At 40.6% G+C, this 20,232-nt stretch overlaps 1 protein-coding gene across 1 annotated transcript in view; it reads right to left on the bottom strand.

The window, feature by feature from the left end:
• The window catches only part of SLC17A8 (solute carrier family 17 member 8), a 48,786-nt gene that overhangs the window by 22,609 nt on the left and 5,945 nt on the right, over positions 1–20,232 (bottom strand). The window contains exons 2-4 of the mRNA XM_049626155.1: positions 10,302–10,554; positions 2,838–2,956; positions 888–1,002 (exon numbers count right to left, since the gene is read on the bottom strand). Coding sequence (XP_049482112.1) covers positions 888–1,002; positions 2,838–2,956; positions 10,302–10,554 — 487 coding nt within the window. The remainder of the gene's footprint in view (positions 1–887; positions 1,003–2,837; positions 2,957–10,301; positions 10,555–20,232) is intronic.

The following is a 20,232-nucleotide window of genomic DNA, read 5'->3' as shown; positions in this document are numbered from 1 at the left end:
CTTGGGATTCTCTCCCTCCCTCTCTCTTTGCCCCTCGCCCCCCACGCTCTCTCTCTTCCTCTCTCTTACAAATAAATAAACATTTAAAAAATTTCTTTCGAAATAAACTTTCTTTTTAATTCCAGGATCGGTAACATACAGTATTATGTTAGTTTCAGTTGTACAATATAGTGATTCAACAGTTCTATACATTACTCAGCATTCATGGTTTTCAAGCAAGTAAAAACAAATTGAAAGGAGAATAATATTTCATGACATGTAAAAATCATATGAAATTCAAATTTCAGTGTCCAAAAAGTTTTATTAAAGCTTGGCCACGCCCATTTGCTTACATATTGTCTCTGGCTGCTTTTGTTCTACAATGGCAGAGTTGAGTAGTTGCCCCACGGAACATATGGCAAAGTGCAAAATATTTACCTTCTGGCTCTCTACCATGCTACCTCTTTCTCTGAGTGAAATCTCTGTGTAACACTACACCCTGGAAATTTACATATTTACATATTTACAAATTTACATATTTATTAATAAATCCATTTAAATTGCTTTAGCGGAAAGGGACCCTGCGATGTGAACTAAAGGATTTGGGCTGCGGTCCTATCATTTATTAAAGGAAAGAGGTTGGATTAGATTATCTCTAAGATCATTCCTGGCTCATCTGAAATTCTGCACTCTATGAAATGGTTCTTTATTGTGTACAAATTTGTAATCACGCAAGGCATTTTCATTAAAGTACTCATAACTGTAGTCAAAACCAGAGAGTGAAAATAGCAGGACAATGTGGAAGATTGGAAAACTAAGCAAAGCAGGTTTTCTTCAGAAGCTGAATTTTCTAAAGGACCATACTTTATCTAGCAATATCAAAAACCATTAAGGAAAGAAACTCCTACCTCCACTAGACCTTGCAAAATTCTGACACCCATGACACAGCCGTAATGCACTCTGGCTGCAGAAGGGATGAACATGTTCAAGGTTGATGTTAAGAAGATGGCAGCTCCAAAGACCCTGAGGGACCAAAACACTGTATTAGTGGGCAGGCCCACTTATCGATGTGGTACTTTAGTCAAACATCAGGAACGAACCTCACCATGGAAATTAATAGAAAGAGAAATAGATGTTATGTTAGGATCTGGTATATCCCAAGCTGTACTGTTAGGCTGCTTTCCTTTCCTTTCCTTTCTTTACTTTGATACCTGAGCTCATCCCTGGACCAATTACAGACAGGTTTTTGGCAGTATAGGGATGCCCTTCTTGAATGAGGTCCTGAAGCTGGAGACTGACCAACAGGAGGTGAGCTTGCTGGAGATGCACCATTCTGCTTGGTTCTACCCAACTGACTCACTCTATTACCACATGACATCTGCACATTTGGATTGTGTCTCCTGCTTCGCAATTCTGCTCTGACTTTACTACAAGGCCACCCTACCTAAAAGCATGCTGTGTCATAAGATTAGCCAAGCACAAAAGAGGCTGTGTAACTCCTTCTTAGCCCCCAACTTGCTGCCCAGTGTCATTTGCCTTCTTTGCCCTGCCTGGACCAGACTGTTCTGGGAAAAGAGATCAGGCAGCATTTTCTTCCTTTCTCACACATTAATGATGGCTCAGCACTTTCAACATGCTGGGAAATATTATGTGTGATTTCTTTTTATGGCAGAAGTGTAAGCAGTAAATTCGAGGACCATATGAGCCAATATTCTATCACTTTTTGAAAAGAATACAATAGATAAGTGACAATGAATGAAAGACACAAATTGACAAGAACATAGGTAAATACAGTCATGCTTGTGCATATTTAGATCTTATGGTAGTGACTTTCAAACTTTTTTGACCTTGACCTGTAAAATAAAATATATTTTATATTGCAACCCAATACATAATCATATACACAAATGTAACTAAAACAAGTTTCTCAACCACTACTTTGTGTGCAATGAACTAAGATATTTTCTATTCTGTTTTATTTTATTTGATTATCTTCTATTCTATTTTTCTCTCTTTTCTTAGAAAATGCTCATTGGTAAATCACTATATTGCTTTCATTATCATCTAATGAGTTGTGTTTTAGAGTTTGAGAAACACAACTTTAGAAAATGTACAATTCATGAATTCCATATATGTACAAATCACACGGGACATACAATTGGAAAGAAGCTGGAAATATTTAGTACACTCCTTTTCTGCTACATATACACCCTACATCTCCTCCAAGTGGCCATCTTCTTCTGCTTGAATACCTCTACTGACAGAGAACTCAACTGCTCCTTGAGGCAGCTCATTACATCTTGGACACATTTAATTGCTCAAACAGCTATTACAGAATCTCAAGGGCACTGAAGACATCTTGCAATCTAGAGGCAAGCCCCTACTACCCACATGACAAAACCTTTATGGTACAGGACTATATTAACATAGTATATAGGATCACAGAATGTCACTTGTCAGAGAGAACTCAAACACAATCTAAACCATGCTTTATATCACAGATGGGGAAACAAAGACCCAGAGAAGGAAGAAAAGTGACTCAGTAGAGGTTACCAAGTGAGTTATTTAGGGCCCAGGAACTAAATAACTGACTCTCCTGACTCAGATTCAATTGCTAATTTTACTACATAATCACTAAAGGAATTGAAAGATAAATTAAAATTAGACAAGAAAGTAAATAAAAGGAGACTCTTAAGAACAGAATCATATGGGATCAGTATCTGTGAACCACATCTATTGGAATGCCTCCTGTCTCTCATTCTGCAACTCTAAATTGAGAGCCAACTGTGCAGATTTTTTAAAAACACAAAATCATGTTATGATCTGTACTGCATTCATGTTATGTCAGTTTGTCTTACCTGTTAGCAGCAAACTTATTTGAAATGAAACCACCTGGAATTTGTGTCACAATATAACCCCAGAAAAAAGATCCATGGATAAGGCCCACTGTCTCTGGATCCCAATTAAACTGTGCTGTCTGAAATGAGAAATCAGATATAGTTATGTTTGTGAAAAAACATTTGGCCATCATTTTTCAATGATGATCTTACATAGTAACCCCACAAGGCCCTTCTTTCCTTCCCTTATCCAACAAATATTTCTGGAGGGCTTCTTAGATGCTTGGGATATAGCAATGGATGCAAAAAATTCCCTGTTCTCAATGAGCTTCCCTTTTAGTGAGGGCAAGGAAAGATTATGTACAAACTTAAATACACCCATATGTATTTAGTAATGATACAACTTTTAGGCCATTGAAAATGTGAGTCTCCAGGGCTGGACTCCCTTTCCTTACTTTCTTCCCAAAGTAACTCATTCTTTTCAGACTCCTTGAAAATGTCCCTTCCTCTGAAAAACTCCCCAACTTCTTTTTGAAGTGGTCACTTTTTCCTGCACTTGTTCCACAGACCTCTGTTCTTACAGACATGGCCACTGCAACATGCTGTTCTCAAACTAGCCATTCACACATACATTTCCCACACCGGTGGCAAGCAACTCTAAGGTGGCAGCCGTGTCCTTTTGACTTTATAGCCTTAGCACCTAAAATAAATTCCTGGAAGGTACAAGTAAATATTTGCCAAATGAGTGAATACATGAATGGTTTCATAAAGCATTGGGGCATCTGACTGAGTCTGTACAGCATGCAACTCTTGATCTTCGGGTTGTAAGTTCAAGCTCCAGGCTGGGTGCAGAGATTACTTAAAAATAAACTCTTAAAAAAAAACATTGATATCAAAATGTAAGGTGTTCCTATTATGGAGGAAGGGTTCTTAATTATCAAGATAGTATGCCTTATAAATTTTCATCGGTTTGTTTTCCTGTCACAAGTTGTTACGTATTTATTTGCTCATTTATTCAACATTCACCTAGTGCCTCCTGTGTGCCAGGTCAGGTGCTAGATAGTGTAAATACTAACTCAAACAAGAATTGCCTTCGTGTTGTAGGAGATCACAGTCCATGTAACACTGGCCTGTCCTCTATGCTGTATTTCCCATTTTGCCAATTCAGAAGTTGAAGTTTAAGAGCAAAATGGAACTGGGGTGTCTGGCTGACTCATTTGGTGGAGCATGCAACTTGGGGTCATAAGTTCAAGCCCACTCTGGGTATAGATTACTTTTAAAAAAGAATAAAAAAGGAGCGCCTGGGTGGTTCAGTCGGTTAAGCGTCCAGCTTCAGCTCAGGTCATGATCTCACGGCCTGTGAGTTCGAGCCCCGCGTCGGGCTCTGTGCTGACAGCTCAGAGCCTGGAACCTGCTTCAGATTCTGTGTCTCCCTCTCTCTCTGCCCCTCCCCTGCTCATGCTCTGTCTCTGTCTCAAAAAAAAAAAAAAAAAAACATTAAAGAAAACAAAAAAAGAATAAAATGAAAGTAACAATCATTAATTCAAATTAGCTCAGTAAATTTTTATTTTATGCTACTATGTGCCACACATTGTTCTAGGCACTGGAGAAGACAGTGATTGCTGTTCACAAAGATGCCAGTGAGGACAGAAGATAGTAAACAAGTACAGACTGTGTTAGATGGTGATCAGGGATGAGGAGAAAAATAAAGCAGGGAAGGGAACAGGGAGGGCTGGATAGGAGTGCAGTAGAGTGCAATTTTAGACAGAGGAGCCAGGGAAGGCTTCTTTTGAGCAAAGCCATAAAAGAGAGAAGGGAGCAAATCATGCTCTTCATTATCTGAGAGAACTTTCTAGGCAGAGAAATAGCAAGTGTAAAGGCCCTAAGGTTAGAGGAATAGCAGGATGTCAGGATAACTGGAAGGTAATGAATGAAGGACAGGAGAGTAGGAGTTAAAGTAAGAGAGGTTCAAATGATGAAAGGCCCTTTAAATCACCATAAGGACCTTGGTTTTTATGCAAAAGGAATGGAAACCATTGAAAGCTAGGAGCAGAAGAGGGACATGATTTCGTTAAGGCACTGTCTATATATTTCCTCCCTTCGTTCTTATACCTGGAGGTAATTATTGGCTCTTCTTTTGTAGATGAGGAAATTGAGGCTTAGAGAGATTAAGCTACTTGCCCAAGGTCATACAACTAGTTATAAGGAGAGTCAAGATCAGGACCTCTTATCTTCTTGACCCAAAAAACAATGTTTCTTTGCACTACTTGTAGAGACTTGACTTTCTTACTAAAAAGTAGAGATTAGACTTCTTTGCCATTCATTCATGGAATAACCCAAGGAACCAAGGATCCAAGACAGAGGGATCTGCTTCATCCAGAAGCTAATTATCACTCACAGTGACGTTTGCTCATATTTTTCTCTGAGGGAATGGTGCTTAGGTCCATTCTCCAAAGGAGATGATACATGACAAAGAGCATGTAGGCTTTCTGAGAACTGATTTTCATCATCTCTTGAACCCCATTAGAATCATAATGGCCCCATGTATGCACCATTACTATAAGCCAACCACCTTGTCAGGTACTGTGTTAGGTGAAGAATGGCCCCCAGATTTACACACAAAATCTCTGGAACCTATGAATGCTGCCTTATTTGGGAAAAGGGTTTTGTGGATGTGATAAAATCAAAGATCTTGAGATGAGTTATCCTGGATTATCCATCTGGGCCCTAAATCCAATGACAAATGTTCTTATAAGAGAAAGACAGAGAGAGATTTGAGACAGAAGAGGAGAAGACACACAGCAAGAAGCTCACATGAAAACAGAGGTAGGAATTAGAGTTATGTGTATGTATGTTAAATACGTAACAACTTGTGACAGGAAACCAAGGAAGCCAAGGAACACTGGGAGCCCCCAAAGATGGCAGAAGCAAGGAAGGATTCTTCTGCAGAGCTTTCAGAATGAGTGTGGCCCTGCTGACACCTTCATTTCTTTTTTTTTTTTTTTTTTTTTTTGAGAGCGAGAGATGGCATGCGTGTGTGAGAAGGGGGAGGACAGAGGGAGAGACTGAATCTCAAGCAGACTCCATGCTGTCAGCACAGAGCCCGACACAGGACTCCATCCCACAACCCTGGGATCATGACCTGAGCTGAATTCAAGAGTCACTAGGCCAAAGGAGCCACCCAGGTAACCCAACACCTTCATTTCAAATTTCTGGTCTCCACAACTGTGAGAGAATAAATTTCAGTTGTTTTAAGCCACCATGTCTGAGGTAATTTGTTACAGCAGCCTTAAGAAACTAATATAGGCACTTGATATATCAGCACCAAATTAACTCATTTGATCTGCAAAGTAGGCCTTTTATTCCCATTTTACAATGAGGGTCAGCAAAGAGTTGCTAGAAATGCCAGGTTCCTGCCTCCTTGCTCACATTTCCTTCAGACAACATTCCCCACCCCTGCCCCCCATCTCAGCACCCTGGGCCTCCCCACTCCTGAGTGGCCAATCAGACTCTCTCTGTCTGTCTCTCTCTGTCTCTCTGCATCTCCCTCCAATCTGAACCCAGAAATTGTACTTAGAAAACATCAAACACTTGAACTGAAAACAAGTCTCATTGGAGTCAAGGCCAACCAAGTACATCAGGTCCCAGGCAAGGCACTTCAGCTTTCGAGTGCAGTGAGAAGCCATGGAAAAGGAGAGAAGACAGTCCATGGAGAGGCCTGGGACAGTAGAGCATACTCAGAGAGAAGCAGATTAGGGACCATGTGGAACAAGGAAGCTGGAGACCTGAGCTAAGGATTTCCTAGTTCCCAGTAGGGTCAGCTCCAGTCTGTCTTCCTGGCAGGGCCTCTGTTTATGCCTTGGAAAGAATTAGGTAAAGACTCCTTTTCTGCCCCTCAGGAGGACAGACTAGATTTCAGTCCCACTGCAGGGCACAGACCCCACTGTCCAGGGCACAGACCCCAGTGTCCAGGACACAGACTGCACAAATATATACATCAGACCTGCTTTCTGCTCTTCACTTTCATGAGATCCCCTACAGCCCTACCATAATTCCCTTTTTAACTTCACCTGGTTTCACTGCATTTCTACTCCTTGCAACCAGCAATTCCTGACCAGGACATAAGGGCAATTCATTCAAGGTCCCAGAAGTCAAGTTTGAAACAAGGTCTGGCCAATTCCAAAGCCTATCCTAACTCTTCAGGACTCATGCTTCATGGGAAGGAGTTTGGACTTATCCTGAAGGTGAAAAGAGATGATTGCAAAGTTTCTCAAACATCAGTCATTTATTGCTTGCCATATGCCAGACGCTATTTTAAGTGATTTACGTGTTTTAAAATTCATAATTATTAAACTAAAAATGAATATTCACACATCAGCTAAAACTACGCTGTGTACCTTTGGTAGAATATACGACACTTATTTGCGAGAACTACATATCTATACTGCTTACTTCTCTCTCTCTTTTGAAAATGAGTATTTAAAAATATTTTAGTAAAAAATATCTAGTTTTATCCCCCCATAAAATGAAAAACCAAATAAACAAAAATGCCAGCTATGTAGAGCCTTTCTTAAAACAATGAAATCTTTGTCATCAGGTTGAACATGTTCACCTGATATGTAAGCTTTGTTCTGTTTGAGTGAAAGGGAAACGGCCTGCTATAAATTGGATTTGCCATAGAGTTTCCAAAATGCTACAAACTCCTGTTTTTGAGACCAGAAAAAAGTGATGAAAAGCATATTTTAGATCTCAGTCAGTTTCTCTGAGACTCCAAAGGGAAAACCATAGACACAAGAGAGCACACACTAGCATTGTTCCTTAGGTTTATCAAAATGTCTTTTCCATATGCCTCAAAGCAGATTCTGTTGACCTAGGCCTATCTTTCCAGGCAACAAACAAATGCAAACCAGCATCTCATTTGATCTGGGCCTCGGCAGACAAGTTTTAATTAGCTGGCCTTGCTCACAAAAGGCTGGGAGAATGCATGTGATACACATCTGAAATTTCACTAATATACGTCATCCTTTATTTAAAAAAATGCATGGCTTGCCCCATCACACTTCTACTGCACTCCCTCCCCACCAAAAAATAAACAACTAGCATATCCTTTTAGAACAAATTCAGCCGTGGTATCAAAAAGAGGCTAGAAGACTCTCCATTGTGCTCTTTTCATCTGGCAGAATAATCTCTTAGCTAAAAACAAAACAAAACGAAACCAAAAAACCACACAAACTTGCAGAGCCATCTAAAGACTTCTTTTTAATGGATCAAAATCAAATTTTCCCAAATCAGTGCTTGGCAGGAACTGTTCCAGGTAATGCTAATAGATGTGGCATGAAAGAAAGTGCTCTACGGTAAAGTCCGGGAAATAATGCATACCATGCACACACATGCCACACACACACACACACACACACACACCCCACAATTGGAGTTCTCACAGGACACAGCACAGTAAAGGCCCCCATTTCATATAACACCTTCTTCACAGCAGAGCCAGCAGAACAGTGATTTGCCAAACACAAGTTTGGGAAACTCTGATCTAAATGTTTCTCCACTTATGGGCAAGGACCAGACAACTATTAATGCCTCTCTACAATCTGTATGTATTTCCACATGAGTTATTCCAGTGTGTGTGTTCAATACAATGAAGTATGTGTTTATTGGGTATCTACTACACATACATTTTCCTTTCTTTCCCCATAGCCTCCATACTTCTCTAGGCCCACTACTTAAGAAGCAAGCCAGATTGTATCTTTCCAGTGATTCATAAAAACAATGCTTTTAAGTCACATCAGAGTATGCTTGCTTATGACTACAACAGCTTTGGTTTGAACTGTGCCTCCTACTTCCGCTCACTTCTATCCCAGTCCACTGGGAGATCACTGGCTGGACAGCACTTATTCCAGAGTGGATTTGATCATACCACCTTTCTGCCTAAAGCCCACCTATGACTCCCTACATGGTTTAACAGGCTTTACCTGGCCTAACCCTTATTTACCCGGGTGTCTCCCTGTCTTGATGTTCACTCTAATGCTCTACTATATTAACAGAGGTCCTCAGCCTGGAGTCCAAGGATGGAATCCTGTTGATCTGTGAACTTGGATGGGAAAAATCATCATTTTTATTTTGACTAACTGCTAGCTGAAATTTAGCATTTTCTGTGATCATGAATGTAGGCAACAAACCACAGTAGTTATCACTACCTGTGACTCTATCACTAGTGGAAATTATAAATCTGTTTGCATCACAACTGTCACCACTATCTTAAACTATGGTTTATACTTCAAACTTCAAAGCTACAGCAATTGTTAGACCCATTACTAGATTTTATCATCTGATGTGTTCATAAAGAAGTCCATATGTCTCTATATCATGAATTTTATTTTTAAACACTTTGAAGGGTGCCTGGGTGGCTCAGTCGATTAAGCGTCCAACTTTGGCTCAGGCCATGATCTCATAGTCCATGAGTTTAAGCCCCACGTCAGGCTCTGTGCTGACAGCTCAGAGCCTGGAGCCTGCTTCAGATTCTGTGTCTCCCTCTCTCTCTGCCCTGCTCATGCTCTGTCTCTCTCTCTCTGTCTCAAAAATAAAAAAAAAACATTAAAAAAAATTTTAAATACTTTGACATGTGTCCTATTATAACTAGTTTCCTTTATAATCACGTGCATTTTATTGCAAGAATTTAAAACATTGTTTTGACAAAGTGTTTAAAAATCTACCACAGGTTGCCAAAGGGGCCCTGGATTTGCACAGAAAAGATGAAGATGAAGATTTCTATCTCAGTTCCCAAACACCATCCCCTCTCTCTCTCTGTTTCTTTCCTTCTCTCTCCCTCCCTCCCTCTTCTCTCGGACAGTCTTTAACACATGATATGTTCCTTTTTCTTCACTCTTCTTCCCACCCCACCAAACACTCTTTGCCAATTCCTCCTTATCTTTCGAAGCCAGCCATCACTTCCTCTTTCAAAATAGCAAAGTCTGGTGTAGAGTTCTCCTATATGACACCCAGCATTCTGAACACCTTTAGCTTAGCACCAACAGCTATGAATTTTTTTTAAGTGTACTTATTTATTTTGAGAGAGACAGAGACAGTGCCCGGATGGTAGGGGCAGAGAGAGGGTGAGAGAAAGAATCCCAAGCAGGCTCCACACTGTCAGCACAGAGCCTGATGCAGGGATCAAACTCATGAACTGTGAGATCAAGACCTGAGCAGAAACCAAGAGCCGGAAGCTTAATCAACTGAGCCACCCTGGCATCCCAAACTATGAATTATAATTACTTATTTGTACATCTCTATGAGGGCAAGGGCCCATCCTGTGATGTTCACCATTTTATTCCCCTCACCTTACACAGTGACTGGCAGGTGGTAGCCATTCTAGCCATTCTACATTTTTGTCATATCAATGGAAGAGGTGCATGCTTTCTTTCCTATAACAAATCATTTGCACAGCTATGGCCAAAAGAGCCCCCACCACATTCTGACCTGAATTTCTGGTTTTCCATCAACATATACAGTGCTGTTGTTGACCATTTCCACAATGGCAACTCCAAGATTGCAGCGAATTCCAAAGGAAATGCAGAATCCCAGCCCACTCATAATGGCAATGATGTAACGCTTGGGGATGCCACAGCAGTGGCAGTTGCAGAGTGGGGGCCTCTGCCTGGAAGTCTGCACTGGCCTTCCTTCTTCATTCAGCTCAGTGTTATCTTCTTCATCATTGGTCCCATCGATTTTTCTACAGTGGAAGAAAAATGGTCAGAGAAGAAAGGCCAGGATTAGAGAAAAAAGTAAGTGTACTAGTCACAAAGAGTATACCAAAGAAGAAAAAGGGAAACCCAAAGTAGGATGTGGCCTGAATTTCTAAAAGTTGTTATTGTCATTAAAATAAATGATAATGGCTAAAATTACTGATATTCTGGATATTGTATTGCACTTTTATGGGCATTAAATTATTTAAATCTCATAACAACTCCATGATGTAGATAGTGTTATCTTGCCATTATACAGATCAGGAAACTAAGTCATATTAGGTGGGATACAAGTCAAGTCCAAGTCTGTGTCCTCAACAATATGCTTTACTGAATTTCCTGCTGGAAGAGTATTGACAGACTTCAACTATATTGAATGACCCAGCTAACTATCACACTTGACCTTCAATTTAGTGTCACCTAAAGTTTGCTAAAAAGATACACAGTGGAAAATCAACCCATCTGCAGATTCTTTTCTTAGCTAGAGGTAGGGAGGTACATTTTCTCTCACAACATGTACCCAGTTGGTTGTATATCCTTTCTTCCTAGGTGGTTCTTCTAAGGAGGTGATCCTTTGGCACCTTTTAACTGGATGGTAGGATTTTTCATTGACTTCTATAGGTTCAGATTATGGTATGTCAGTTATAGTGAATTTACCCTTTTCTCAAAAAAAAAAAAAAAGTAATTTGGCAAACTGAACACTATGTCAATTATAAAAGGAGCTATTTGTATCTTCTTATGTATTGTAACCCTTTTGAGGATGTTGCCATGGCCTAATTAATGTTCAAGTTTTTGTAAAAATGAGCAAACCTTATAAGTTTCCATGAATATTAAATTCAGTAATAAGTAGCTAATACAATGATTAACAGAATAGATTGAAACACGGAATAATTTTCCCACCAATCCATAGAGAATATGATCTTGGAAGCTTCTTAATTCTCAAGCAAAATCAGGTCTAAAGTATATGTATAGAGAAACAAGTAAGCTAGATTCAATTCAATTCATCAAGTATTTATTCAGTGAGTACTGTGTGTCAGGTACTGTGCCAACTGTTAGGGAACAATGAAGAATGTGACAGGTTCTCTGCCCTCCTTCATCTCTTAAGCTGATGAGGAAGAAATACACATATACAGGGAGCTATAATTACTGGAAGATGCAGGTTTTATTGAAATCAAAGTGAAGAGCAATGATAAAACAAGGGAAGGAACTTTCAATTTTAACTGAGCTCAGAGTGGTAGCTTAATAAATGTGTGCACACTGAAGAAACCAGAAGAGAACTTCAACAACCTCTCAGTGTACCTATCTACCTAACTGCACTTATACTGATGTATTCTACCTTTTCTTCAGTAATTATCCATGCTTCTACCCAAGGCCAATCAGATCTCACACCCTCTCATCTACTCAAGGATATTGTTCCAGAAATTCCCGCTCCAATATCTCATCAATTATTTTCTCCTCTCTACTAGATCATTCTTATTGTCTACAAACATGCTTTTATTTTTCCCACCTTAAAATTTAAAATAAAAACACTTTCTCCTCCAGCTACCTCTCCCTCCCATTTCTCATCTTCCTTTTTTAGAAAAATTGGAAGTTACTGTCCTCAATTCCTCTCCTCCCATTCTGTCTTGGACACACTCCAACCGGGTATCCCCCAACCTGTCCAAGAAAATTGCTCTTCTTAAGGTCATCAGCTCATTCCAATGGTCCTCAATCTTTGGTCGTCATGTAGCCAGCCTATCAGCAGCACTTAATACAACTGATTACTCTCTCTTCTTTATTTTCTCTCAGGAAACCACACTCATGTGCTCTTCTTCTTAATGCTCTGAGTACTCCCTCTGTTTTGTCCCCTTAGACTGATTCCCTACTTCCTTGACCTATAAGCACTGGGATGCCCAGGACTCAGCCCACAGATCTCTTTTGTTTTCTATTGATACTCTATAGATGACCTTATTCCATCTGTGGGCTTTAGATACAATGCATATGTTGACAGATCCCAATTTTCATATAGAGACTTAATTGACATCTCCTTGGACACATAATCAACATCTCAAACTTAACATACCCAAACTGAGTTTCCCCCAAAAATATTAATTCCTAAAATCTTTCCCATCCCAAGGAATGATAATTTTGTTCCACTGGTTGCTCAGGCAAAAATCTTGAAGCCATCCTGGATGCTTCATTCCTTCTCCACCCCATATCCAATCCAGGAGCCAGTGTGACTTAGCTTGAATATTTACACTTCCACTTACTTAACTGTGTGACTTTGGCCTAGTTAACATGTCTGGGCTTCAGTTTCTTCATCTGTAACCTAGGAATTATAAAAATAGTTTCTTCTTTGTGGGGTTCTGCTCAGGATTGTCATAAGTGGATTATTATATTTAGATCATGTAGAACAGAACTTAACACATGTAAAAACTCAATATATACCAGCTACTTTTATTACATTAATCCTCACAAACATTTAATAGCCCATTCTGCTAGATTGAGCATTGATGCCATGTATTGCCATTTACACTGATGTCTAAGAGTCCTAGGACTCTGCATAATGTGCAGCCCCACTGTTCTCCATGAATTTCTGGCATCAGAACATATATAATTTGAATAGCATGGAAAACTAATGCTCTAATGTTGACAGAGAGTTACTATAGTACTCTTAGTATTTGCTAAAACAGGGATAATATACAACCACACTAATATTTGTATAAAGCAAATTCAGTTCTCTCTCCCCACACTTTCATATCATGATTTCATTACGGTTAAAACAGTTCAGTGAGACATAGGAAGGCTAATACTTCCATTTGGCACAAATGTAACTCTAGTCCAGAAAGCAAGAGTGGATTGGCCAAGACCACACAGCCAGAAGAGGGTAAAGGCAAGATGGAAAGGTTTTCTCCTGACTATCAGGTCTCCTGGTTCCCTCTCATGGGTGTTCCCAGCTTGCCAGGCTATGTTCTGCCTCAGTGATCTTCCTGAGTCACCTTGCCATCTACATTCCATGACTTTGTGGCCCTTGCCCAAGCCACCCTGAACAACCCAAGTAGAGGAAAGAGAATGGACTCTGGAATGAAAGCAACTGAATGCTATTTCTCCCATGTGCTAGCCTGTGACTTTGGCCAAGCCACTTGAGCATTCTAAGCCACAATATGCTGGTATTAGTTTGCCAGAGCTGCCATAACAAAGTACTACACACTGAGTGGCTCAAACAACAAAACTTTATTTTTTCACAGTTCTGGAGGCCAGAAGTCCAAGGTCAAGGTGGATCAATCCTTGGTAGGATCAATCCTGGTCAATCCTTGGCAGGATTGGTTTTTCCTAAGGCCTCTCTCCTTGGCCTGCAGATGGCTGTCTCCACATTACCTTCCCTCTGCATATCTCTGTGCCCAAATGTCCTTTTCATATAACACCAGTCATTTGGATTAGGACCCACCCTAAAGACTACATTTTAACTCAATTACCTATTTTGTTTGTTTGTTTGTTTAATCTTTGTATTCTTTTGTTTGTTTTATCTCTGCATTCTTTTATTTATTCTTTTGCTAAGCTTTTAATTTTGACTCCAGTATAGTTAACATACAGTGTCATATTAGTTTCAGGTGTACAATATAGTGATTCAACAATTCTGTATATTACTCAGGGCTCATCAAGATAAGTGTATGCTTAATCCCTTTCACCTATTTCAACCATTCCCCCTCCCACTCTCCCCTCTGGTAACCATCAGTTTGTTCTCTATAGTTAAGAGTCTCCCTCTCACTCTCTCTCTTTTTAATTACCTTTTTTTTATTTACTTTTTAATTTACATCCAAGTTAGTTAGCATATAGTGAAATAATGATTTTTTTAATTACCACTTTAAAGAGCCTATCTCCAAAAACAGTCATATTCTGAGGCACTGGGGGTTAGGACTTCAACATATGAATTTGGGGGGAACACAATTCAGTCCATAACAACACCCATTTCTAAAATGGGCTAATGATCATAGCTATCTCATAAGGTTGTTTTAGTGATTAAATGACACAATATGCACGTAAATTATTTAGTGCAGTGCCTGGTACATAAAAGAGCTTTTTGTAAATGGTAATTACTACTATTACTGCTAGTAATAAAATTGTTACAAGCTATAAGCTTAGCATTTCTCTATAATCAGTCACGTGCTTTGGATGAAGAGTAACACAGACTAACATTTTAAGGCACCATGGAGTCTTGAGGAGCTTAATTAAAGACAATCCCAGCTGATATGCTCTGAATGCACCAGGATTTTGGCTGGAGTACTACCTTCCCACAGGCTGCTTCCCACCAAACACTGAACACAGAAGGGATAGAAGGCAGGCCCTTTCCTGCAAGAGGTGGGACGCCTCTGATGGGCAACTGGCTCCAGGACTCCCCATTGGTCTTACAAAATCTTCTAGTACTGGGGTGTAGTCTGAGACTCTTTCTACAAAATCTCCCCACCCTTTCCCCTACACAGATAGCATCACAGTCCAAATGCTCTCCCAGCCCCCCTCAGCTCTTTCCCTATTTTCCCTTAGAGAATCTGTTCCTGTCCTAGCATCTCCTTCTTGGAGGACCTGAACCAACACAAGCACTCTCCGTGTGCATGATGCCATCTTGGGTGTCCTGAGAGTTTCCAGAGAGGACACAACAGTATGGGGGACAGAGAGAAAGGAAAGAAGAGTGTGGTAAACAGGAAGATATACCACAAGGAAAGAAGTGTGGGCTCCCCAAGTAGCAGGACCTATAGCTGCCTCACCTCAATTGAACCACCTCTTACAGCACTCCCCTGAGTTGGAGATAGGATATGGGGAGCTGTGGAGAAGAGGCCTGGGCCCTGGGTCCCAGTTTCCCTTGCTTAAAGTACTAGCAGAGTCACCAGACTTCAAGCCACCATGGAACCAGACCCAAACATGGATCACCCCCACTAGAGGGACCTCCTGAGTTGTATGTGGGTCCTTTGCATAATCTGTTTGTGGCAGGAGGGGCCCACCCATATCAACTGAAAGTTCATTTACACCAGGCTAGGGCCTCAGAGTCAGGTTTGAGTTGTTTTAAAAACAGTTAAATAGTGGAACAAAGATCTATTCACCCTTGCCCAGAAACGAGTTTGTTTTTCTAAAGAGGAGTGGGGTCAGAAGAGTAAGAAAAAGGGACTCCTTTCTTCGGAAGTGGAGAGCTTTAATTATCCTAAAGAGCTCTTTATCATATTAAGTTTTTAGGTGTTTGTCTGCGCTTGGTCTATAAGATCAAAGAATCTTCATTCTTGCCAGGGCAACGTCTGCCTTGTTGTCTCTCCAAATACAGAGAGCTGCTATCTGTGGGCTGCTGGCTCCTTACACACTAGAGAAGTACAAGCTCACTGTTCACAAACAGTTGTCCAGTAAACAGCTCAGCCCCAGGAGTCTAACTGCTTACTTACTTAAGAATTCAAATGTATCCAGTAATTATGGAGCAGGTTTGGTTTGATTTGGTCTGGTAGGCAGTAAGGTCAACATTTGGAGCACAAAGCAAACAGACTTACAGATCATTTTATGACTTTTAAAATCCATTCACTTGTGGGGCGCCTGGGTCGCCCAATTGGTTAAGTGTCCAACTTTAGCTCAGGTCATGATCTCACAGTTTGTGAGTTTGAGCCCTGCGTTGGGCTCTGTGCTGACAGTTCAGAGCCTGGAGCCTACTTCGGATTCTGTCTCTCTCTCTCTCTCTCTCGCTCTTGCTCTTGCTCTCGCTCTCTCTCTCTCTCTCTCTCTCAGATTCTCTCTCTCTCTCTCTGTTCCTCTCCCACTTGCTCTCTGTCTCTCTTTCTCTCTCTCTCTCAAAAATAAACAAACATCAAAATAAAATAAAATAAAATAAAATAAAATAAAATCCATTCACTTGCTCACTTATGGTAAGTGTTTATTTTTTTTAATGTTTATTTTTTGAGAGACACACACACACACACACACACACACAGAGTGTAAGCGGGGGAGGGGCAGAGAGAGACGGAGACACAGAATCTGAAACAGGCTCCAGGCTCTGAGTTGTCAGCACAGACCCCAATGTAACTCAAGAACCACAAGATCATGACCTGAGCCAGTCAGACCCTTAACCGAATGAGCCACCCAGGTGCCCCTGGTAAGTATGTATTATGGGCTGAACTGTGTCCCCACGGTTCCCACCTTCAATTTTTATGTTGAAGCCTTAACCGTCAGGACCTCAGAATGTATTTGGACAAAGGGCCCTAAAGAGGTAATATGTTGGACTTGGAGCCTCCAAAAGCGTGAGAAAATAAGTTTCTGCTAAGTTAGTTACCCAGTCTCTGGTACTTTGTGACAGCAGCACAAGCAGACTAATGTGGTACTCTAATTTACCTTCCAGAAGGGTCACATTTACTTCAGACTGGTTTTTACACAATCATTAAGTTGCTATTCTACTGGAAAAAGCAAGGGAATTGAAAAATATCGACTACACCCTTCACTAGTACAGGGTGAGGTATTATATATATGTGTATATATAATATCTCCCTTAATCCTCAGAACAATCTTGAGAAGTAGAATTTATTCCTCTCTTACAGCTTGGGAGACTGAGACTCAGAACATTTCAGAAACTTGCCCAAGGGGTGCCTGGGTAGCTCAGTTGATTGAGCATCTGATTCTTGACATCAGCTTAGGTCGTAATCTTGCAGTCCTAGGATTGAGCCCACCTCAAGCTCCAAGCTGACAGTGTGGAGTCTGCTTGGGATTCTCTCACCCTCTCTCTCTCTCTCTCTCTCTCTGCCCCTCTCCCACTTGAGTTCACTCTCTCTCAAAATAAATAAATATTTTAAAAAACATTTAAAAACATTTAAAACACTTGAAAAGAGACTTGCCCAAGAGTCACCCAGCTGCAGTGGGTGAAGTGAAAACACAACCCAGATTTGATATCAAGCCTACTTCTAGAATGCTGCAGGACCTAACCAGAAAGCACCTTACAAATATCAAGTGCTTCACCTAAGTAAACATTTTTAAAGGTTCTGAGAAGCAATACTGAAGAGGGATTGAAGGAACATGCTCTAGAGTCAGACAGTCCTGTGTCAAATGCTGAGTTTGGTATTTATTAGCTGTCTGATATTGAGCAAGTTACTTAGACCTCTCTGAACAGAACTATTGTGAGCACTAAATGAGATAAAACTTATGAAGCACTCAGTATCATTCCTAGCACCTGATAAATAATCATGAAATGATAACTTCTTTTTTAATGCCTTATTTATTTTTGAGAGAGAGAGAGAGACAGAGTATGAGCAGGGGAGGGGCAAAGAGAGAGGGAGACACAGAATCTGAAGCAGGCTCCAGGCTCTGAGCTATCAGCACAGAGCCCGATGCAGGGCTCGAACTCATGAACCATGAGATTGTGACCTGAGCCAAAGTCAGATGCTTAACCAACTGAGCCACCCAGGCACCCCATGAAATGATAAGTTTTAAAAAAGGGGGAAGGGAATTAAAATCTGACTCCCAGAGCTAGTTTGGGATTTGAAATAGGATCTCATGAGTGTGGCTTTCAGGACATCAGATTCAAAAAGATCTCAAAATAATGCACCTGGTCAACTCCTACCCAATCAATAATGTCATAGTACCTGTATTTTTGTAATTTTTCAAATTAATATCTCCCTCTTCCAGTAGACTATAAGCTCAAAGTCAGGAGCCAAGTATCCCTAGCACCTAGCACATTTCCACAAATTTTGAAGTGTTAACTTGTTTTTATTTTTCTCCAGGTAATTTCAACCTTTCCTGTCCCCTCATTCAAGGACAGAGTCAGTTCTTATTACCTAATCAGGACATGATAAGATAGATCATAAGAAAAAAAAAAAAAAAAAAGACTTGGTCTCTATGGCTTTTTTATTCCAAAAGCCTAAGCTACAGGTGACAAACTGACAACTCAAAGGCCAGTCTGGCCCACAGACAGGTTTCGGTTTATGGTTTGGTGTGTGTATGGTTTTTTAGAATTTGGATTAATTTCCAGAGTTTAACGTTTATTTTTATTTTTGAGACAGAGAGAGACAGAGCATGAACAGGGGAGGGTCAGAGAGAGGGAGACAGAATCTGAAACAGGCTCCAGGCTCTGAGCTGTCAGCACAGAGCCCGACGCGAGGCTCGAACTCACAGACCACGAGATCATGACCTGAGCCCAAGTCGGCCGCCCAACCGACTGAGCCACCCAGGTGCCCCTAATTTCCAGAGTTTAAAAATCAGGACAGTGCTTCCAAATAAAAACAAAAATATATGTTCAAATCTTAACCTTCCAGTGCCTGTGAATATAACTTTATTTAGAAATAGGGTCTTTGCAGATGTAGTCAAGTTAAGACGAGGTCATACTGGATCAGAGTGGGCCCTTAGCCAATAACTGGTGTCCCTATAAAAATAGGGGAATTAGCAGATAGACACGGAAACTCTGGGAAGAAAGCCATGTGACAACAGACACAGACTGGAGTGATGTGTGTCTACAAACCAAGGAATGCCAAGGACTACCAGCAGCCTCCAGAAGCGAGGAAGAGGCAGAGATAAATCCTCCTCAGAGTCTTCAGAGAGAGTGTGGTCCTGCTGACACCTTGCTTTTGGACTTCTGGCCTCCAGAATGGTAAGAGAATAAATAAATGTAAGCCATTCAGTTTGTGGTGCTTTGTTATAGCAGCCTTAGGAAAAATTAATGCAAGGGGCATTCTCCCTTGAGACAGGATTTAACATCCTGGCAAAGGCCAGAAGAACTAGTTCTAATGAGCTACTAGTATGGCTCTCAGAGGTTTAGACAAAGTAGAGATGCCAAGAAGAGCCTGGCAATTTCTCTCTTGTTTAAAAAGAATAATTATGTACTAATTTCTAGTCATTATTGCACTGTGGGCAGAGATTGGCCACTCTCACGTTTAAAAAAAAAAAAATGACTCAAGAGTTTCTTGTGGGTCAATAATTGAGCAGAGCAGATTGTTGAAGTGGATTTGACTATCAGTGACTTCTGACCATGAATGACTTCACCCTTTGAATAAGAACATAAAGATAGGGACCAGGAGAAGTCAGGTCATGGTTTAATAAGCATGTCCAACATCATTCCTCTTGCCATTCAGATTCATTTCAAAGAGAGAATAATCAAGGCCAGAAGAATATTCTTCTTTGGGTTCAGGGGCCCACTTTCTCTCCTTTCCTTCTTTGTCCGATAAACCTAAATTATAGGCCTATTTCATTTTTTAATGCCTATTGCAGTGACTACTAAATTTGAGTGGCCCATATAGATGAATTAGTGAGGATTAAATTAGCTAAAATTTTGAGGTCTGTTATTTAGAATAAAAATTCATGACATATTTTCAATGTCAATCAGAATCGTCAATAAATAGGTGTCCCTTTAACCGTTTTTGTTTTTTATTTTTTCAAAAAAATTTTTTGATGTTTATTTATTTTTGACAGAGAGACAGAGCACGAGCAGGGGAGGGACAGAGAAAGAGGCAGACAGAATCCGAAACAGGCTCCAGGCTCTGAGCTGTCAGCACAAAGCCCAAGGTAGGGCACGAACCGACAAGCTGCGAGACCATGACCTGAGCCAAAGTCGGACACTCAACCGACTGAGCCACCCAGGAACCCCAACTGTTTTTGTTTTTTAGGAGAAATGCCAGAACTATTATGGCAGATTGTAGAGAAAGGGACTGAAAGTCTCAAAAAAGGAGATATGCTAT

Source organism: Panthera uncia, chromosome B4, assembly GCF_023721935.1.
Source record: "Panthera uncia isolate 11264 chromosome B4, Puncia_PCG_1.0, whole genome shotgun sequence".
NCBI lineage: Eukaryota > Metazoa > Chordata > Mammalia > Carnivora > Felidae > Panthera > Panthera uncia.
Note: the sequence above shows the minus strand (reverse complement) of the source record. Positions and strands in the feature narration are given on the sequence as shown.